The sequence below is a fragment of the Helianthus annuus genome, chromosome 4 (genome assembly GCF_002127325.2).
Source record: "Helianthus annuus cultivar XRQ/B chromosome 4, HanXRQr2.0-SUNRISE, whole genome shotgun sequence".
In the NCBI taxonomy this organism is placed as follows: domain Eukaryota; kingdom Viridiplantae; phylum Streptophyta; class Magnoliopsida; order Asterales; family Asteraceae; genus Helianthus; species Helianthus annuus.
Genome location: NC_035436.2, coordinates 23480246 through 23487074, shown reverse-complemented (window position 1 = coordinate 23487074; position 6829 = coordinate 23480246). Strand labels below are relative to the sequence as shown.

Below are 6829 nucleotides of genomic sequence, written 5' to 3'. Positions count from 1 at the left end.
TGTTTGCTATCATGTCAAGATTTCCTTGTTGACATGTACGTTTATTGTTTGGTTATGTTGAAACTAGGTTCAACTGCTTGAACTTATCCAGATCACATGTTCGATTTGAGACGCCATATGATGTATTGAGAGCATCATATTCTAATACTTGGACATAGGTTCTTTTGTTTCGAGTCGTAATAGACTTGTTTGGTCTATGACTTCATTAAATCGTTGATAGATTTCGATACCTTACAGTGATACTTTCACAGAATTGCAGCTTGTGCTTCTCTAACTACTCGCTTTGTACACGGATTTAATTGGTTATTTGACAACCCGCCCTAAATCCGTTTTGGTTATCACAATTAAATCACTCTCAACACACTTGCGTGCTGAGTCAAAGGTACATAAATTCATTGCATATCATGGTGTACCCCCTAACGATTCTTTCATAATCAAGCAAACGCCTTGCAGTACTCAATTTCACCTTCCGGTTTGCTTCGGTACACTTTCATCTGGTTCCAAACTCGGTGATTTTGTTCAGTCATCACTATTTCGAGTCTTGTCATTATGATACCTTGTGGTGTCACTACAAACTTGTAGCTTTTGCTAATCATGGCCAACCGTTCCACGCAAGATACATGAACTTTTGTTGACTTGTCATTTACACATTCCTGATGCAACTACAAATCAAAGCAAGGATACACCAGATTCATCTGTATTCATTTGGTGTATCCTCACAGTTCAAAAGGGTCAAACGCACTGAACCTTGCCACTTGGCTACTTGGGAGTTGACAGATCCCTTTACCATTTCATTTGAGTAGAAAATTACGGAATGTATATAGAGGGTGTGGATTGTTAAATATTCTTGGAACCACCAAGGGTGAGTCAGCTTTGATGCAGTTTGATGACTATCTACCTCGATGTTATACTTGCGTGACGTGACAAAAAGGAGCTAAGGTAGTACAAATTTCGAGGACGAAATTTCTTTAACGGGGGGAGAATGTGACAACCCTCACTAAACCAGGTTTCCGTACGACTTAATTAATAATAATTTACTGCTTAATTACTGTGCTTACTTGAATTTATGGATAGACTGCTACTTGACTGTTGATACTTGTACATATCTGCATCATACCTTACATACTGTCACTACATTATTTTCATGATGCACAAAAGCACAGTAGCACTATGAACGGATAACCTATTGAACATGCTGATAAAGCCAAATTAGGCAGACACTGCCTCTAAGGCCTGTATGAGCCAGAAATATTTTACTACACCCGTAGTGGGTGTAGGGATACAAGGGTTGTAGAACTGCGTCTCTAGGAATAAGATATAATGATTGGATGTGCCTAAAACGTACTCTAAGCACAAAACACAGCACTTTTATTTATCATACCAGTTGCTGGCTAACTAATAAAGTGCCAAAACATGAGGAAATATTCGTGACACTTTGCAGAATGAGTTGTGTCACTAAAAATATTATTAACAACGCTTTAAAGCTTGCTTAAGCTCTTTAACGGATTACTATCCAACCGAACAACCGGACTATACCCGGAACATAAAAATATGGCCAATAATATTATTGATCTTTTTCTGAGCCAGTTAGGGTCCCTGATTACCCTAACACCCGCATTATAACGCATCACACCACTAACCGAGTTAACCCCTAATCTAACTTGGTTTAACACAACTAAACTCTAACTATATGGTTAAAATCGAACTAGATACCCCCCCCCCCATTAGGATCGGCCAACTAGAGGGAGACAACAAGGGTACAATCTTGATTATTTAATTGTTTATGCCTAATATCAAGGGGACATGTAATCCATTGGACGATGATCATAATTTTAGTCTATAAAATCTAAAGATGGCACATGAGATTTCTCACCATATTCCACCCCACCCAACACAACTCTTTCTCTCCTCTCCCCTAGCTCACGGCCGAGAGCACCCCACCCACCTCCATCCATTTTCGATCTTGTTCAATCCATTCCAACATCACACAAGCCTTTCGGGTCACGCATTAGGAAGCTTGGAGCAAACGGAAGGCGAAGGACCTCGTTACCTTGCTTTTATCCACCACCTTTTCGCCTAGATTCTTCCCTAGCCCCGAGCTAGAGGTATAACACTTAAAACTCAATCTCGAACATATCTAAGGTGGTTAATATGAGTTTTAACGGTTAAAATGCGGAAACCCATCTTTTGAATCTTTAAAGTTCACTAAAACTTGAATCTTGTTGGATAAAAGATCATAACTTGTGTAAAAGTTGTAGTGTTTGAATATGTTGATTATTGAGGCCCGATCTACGTTGTGGTGGCTCTGATCATCGTTTAACCCGACTTTGTTAAGATCATAGATCTTGACATAAGCTTGTTTCTATCGGTACAAGGGTTAAAAGGTGAAACTCTACCACACGAAAGACATGAACTTGTGTAAAAGTATTTTGACTTATAAAATAGTGTTTAAAACTAGCGGATCTACGCATGTACAAGTGGTATATTCGTAGAACCAAGTGTCGAGAAAATCATGTTTTAAAAAAAAAGTCGGATGACACACTAACAAATATGATTTTTACAAACTACAAGTGTATAAACACTTGTGAAACGAAAGATCCGACAAAGTAACAATTTTTATAAAAGTTGTCGGGAAGTTGTAAAGAATAATTTATTCTAAAAACGGGGTTTTTACAAGATTAAACTATTTCACACATAGATCCACCAAATATAAGGAGATCTACACTATAGTTTTCGGAAAAACTACAAGTTCATGTAATAATGCGATTTACATACTTGTCGACTAGCTTAATGTGTTGGAAATTGTTTGATTGAATCATGAAGTTGTTGAAATGATTTTATAAAAGAAAATGATACGCTTGAAAGCGTGGCCACCTCCAGTTACAAGGGAAACTCTGGCGAAATTTTTCTAAAAACCTAACACTTAGATTATTTACAAGTGTTAAACTATTTTTGAGATGTTTTCAAAATATATTTCGCCATGACTTTATTTATTAAATAATCGGAGGTGGGATTTTCACAAAAACTAAACGTGATAAATATTTATTCGATAAATATATTTTTCACCACACTGTTTATGATTATTTTGTGAAAATATATAAATATTATTTTTAGAGTAAAAATAATATTTACAAACGTTGACGAACCCAAAATAATACAAACGCTTACACGACAAACGTATAAGTTACAACGGTAATTATTATTACCACTTAATCGTTAAAACGTAACTTACGCTTTATACGGAAATACTCATGAACGCGTATTTTGTCAACGTATTATTTTGGAAAGTATTAAGTGAAGAGAAAATATAATATTTTTGAGAAAAATATTTATATCTTGGAATGAGAAGTAAAAATATATTAAGTGGGACTTAATGATATAATACAAATACACATGTATTAAATCCCCCATCCTTGGGAAGGAGATTAACTACCAAGTACATGCAAGATATAAACACGAAATAGTTGTCTAACTATTTCCCAAAAATGTAAACTATAAAGCTAAGGCACGGCCATCCGTCTAATAGAATTAGCACATGTAGGTCGTTGCACAGCTGCTTGATTTGGAGTATACTTGGTAGAGACGCACCGCTATGAGTTCATGTCCCCCTTTTCTCTTAACTGTTTTCAGTTTTCTAAACTACGGGGGTGAAATACATGTTACTTTGATTATGAATACTTTATACATGGTATGGTTAGCGTAAGGAGGGTTACTATTTAGATCATGTGAATGGGTAGGCGGAAACTTGAGGTCATTAATCCTCAGGGTAGGACCGAGGGGCAGGAGCGATAGATCTATTTGGTTGTAGCGAGCCCAGTCCCAGGCCCAGCATAACGGACCTCGGGATGACTTTGTACCCGGCGCATAAGTCTGCTAGGTTTGAGCCTTCCTACTTGCATTTCACACATATCAATGGCCTTGCAAACCATTGGTGATCTCTTTTTCCTTATTTGCTACATACCAGGATTTTATACTTACAAAGGTTTTTTTTTACTTACTCACTACACATGAACTTGCTCAACAATTTTGTTGATTTTTCCAACTTACATGTATTTCAGGTAATTAAGGATCTGGCATGGTATGATACGTTTTCACGCTGCGTATGAGAAAAAGGTCATCCAAGTTTAGGGGTCGTGGCTCTTGCCTGGACGAGTCACCGCTCTTAAACTGCGTCTGCTTTATGTTTGTGATTCTGAACAATATTTTTATGTATTAGGTTGTAACTTCCGTTGCATGTGTCGGTACTTTAAAACAATGTTGTGGTACTCTTGTTTTGAAACTTAATCAATGGATGATCTTGCATGGTTTTATTTTCATATAGCTTTGTTATGATTAAGCTATGGTATTAAGAAGTCACACCAAATTAACCACGCTTCCGCAAAGCCAGGGTGTGATATTTAAGTAGGCTGTTTATACATGTTTTTAACTGCTTTCTATTGTTTTAACAGAAAAAAGGGAAAAACAGATGGTGAAAAAGGCGGCAGAAGTTGATTCGGTTTTATGCTCAGAAACCCGTTGCCGGTAGCGTTGACCATCAATTGCTATCTCAAAACACAACATAAACTGAACGAAAGTATTCGATGCGCTAGAGTTTACCTTAAAAAGCGTGTTTGAACTTTCGCATCTAGATGTTGTTTTCATCAAACAACACATTGGTATGTCCCTAAAATAACCTGGGACCCACTGATCTCTAATAGAAAACATGTCAAACAACCACTTGTGACGCTGCAAGTTGCAATCATTTGTCAATAACTCCCATCGCTTCTCAAACGTGGCAGGAGCGATAAAAACATTCCAGACCAACTTATGTATACGTACCCTCAAGTTGGTATTCTGTAACACATCACCATCAATCTGTAGATAAAATTTTTAAAAATAAAATACCATTATTACACAAGTTTAATAAAAACACAGAAACTAGAAAAACATAAATACACATATGTAAAACTGACAAGATTAATTATTTTTAAATTAAATGTACCTTATGAGGATGTTTATCCATAATATGCCACATACATAGACGATGGACAGATTCATTGAAAACTTTAGCTATGGCTTGTTTCATTGCCGGGTCTTGGTCGGTTAACACTAGCCTCGGTTGTTTACCTGATAATTAATAAAACAAAGTTACGCTATTCTTATGGTGTAAAACATAAACTTTGTGAAGCAAAGTTACACATGTGTAAAATAGAAACACTTACCATGTGCTTCAAGAAATTGTTCCAACATCCATGTGAACGACTCAATAGTTTCATCATAAAGAAGAGCAGCCGCAAATGTTACGCAATTCTTATGGTGATCAACCCCCGTAAAAGGAACAAAAATCATATTATACCTACAAGATAATAATAAATAAAAAATCAAAAAATACACAACTGAAAATAGGAAAAAACAAACAAACAAATTCTTACTGTTTAGTTTGTAGGTGGCATCAAAAGCTAACACTTCGCCAAAAACTCTGTAATTGCACTTCATAACCTCATCTGCCCAAAATAAGGACCTAAGCTCTCCATGACGAATTATGTAATGGCAAAAGTAATTTTCTATATTAACTTTACGTTTATCCATCATATTTACAACCATTTGAGCATCTCCTTAACCAATGAAAGCTCTTAAATCCTTGCTGAAATTTTTATATTCTATCATGGTACCACGGACGTTGTGTTGTCCCCCTTTCAAAACAACTTGCATCTTAAAGGCAGTTGACGGGCCAACTTTAGCTAAACTTAGCCTATGAATGAAATCTTGGTCGCTAAATTCCAGTTGCCGCCTCTTGCGCGTCAAATCCATGTTCTCAATTGAAACTAAAGGGTGATTATGAGACTCAACAAATTCATATAACCGTAAACCAGGATAACCATTGAAAACTTTAACCTTTATTTTAGCTTTACAGTCTGAAACCTTGTAATTACTGCTACGAGGCAACTTGGAAGATGACTTCAAAAGCATTGAATCAACATTTTGGCAATTGGGCTTTCCCGATCTACTACAAAGAACATACCTAAGTCTAACAGTACCATCTTTTGATTTCTTAGTTGTCGACAACCTAATATCAAACCCAGCTTTCTCAGCATATGACTGATACATGGAAATTGCATCTTCCTCTTTAGCAAATCCCGTACCCAAAACAGGTCTATACGCTTCCAATACATTGGGTATCCAATATCTAGTGCCACTCGGTGAATGATAATAAGTACTACGAACCGATTCCTGAAAATCTTGTATATGTGGCTCTACATAAAATAGAATATATGGAACATCTGATATGATACAGACTTTTGGCATCCCAATAACACAAAGAATAGAACAAACAGTTACACGTGTGTAAATATGAACAAGATGAAAAGAAAGCAATCAGTAGTTACACATGTGTAAATCTCAACAGGATGCTTTTACAAATTACACATGTCTGCTTTCAAGATCTTAAACAACCACGCAAGCCTCATTTGTTTGTATGCGATTACACATGTGTAACGCAGAACATCAAGTCATGAAACTAATTTAAGTCGAAACTATACAACATAAATGATAAAACATCAAGGCACACACAATTCAGAAGAATAAACACTCATATTGATATTGCATTAAAATAAGAAACAACTACACAAATAAGTACAATACAAACAAATACATACACACTAAAATTACTTGAAAAACATGTTGAACCCTAGACTTTTATTTTTTGGACAATTTCTAGCATCATGATAACCCCAAACACCACAAATTGTACAATAACGTTTATCCATCATGTTGTGAACATCTAGAGTAGTAGTACCTTCTTCATCAACAACATTGGTATTAATGGAATTGTTCAGTGCATCATCCGAGC

General features: G+C 36.1%; 1 protein-coding gene across 1 annotated transcript; it reads right to left on the bottom strand.

The window, feature by feature from the left end:
- Positions 1-4546: 4546 nt before the first annotated feature.
- Positions 4547-5513, bottom strand: LOC110933030 (protein FAR1-RELATED SEQUENCE 5-like). The gene is made up of 5 exons (XM_022176273.1): positions 5479-5513; positions 5202-5335; positions 4982-5106; positions 4674-4854; positions 4547-4563 (listed from the first exon to the last, which is right to left on the bottom strand). Exons 1-5 carry the CDS (start codon positions 5511-5513, stop codon positions 4547-4549), a joined length of 492 nt encoding a protein of 163 aa, XP_022031965.1.
- Positions 5514-6829: the final 1316 nt, after the last annotated feature.

Coding starts and splice junctions, on each gene's coding strand:
- LOC110933030 (XM_022176273.1), bottom strand. CDS start 5,513: ATGGAGAGCTTAGGTCCTTATTTTGGGCAGATGAG. Junction 5,107..5,201: donor ACAATTTCTTGAAGCACATG/GTAAGTGTTTCT, acceptor ATTAATTATCAG/GTAAACAACCGAGGCTAGTG. Junction 4,855..4,981: donor TGGATAAACATCCTCATAAG/GTACATTTAATT, acceptor TTTTATCTACAG/ATTGATGGTGATGTGTTACA.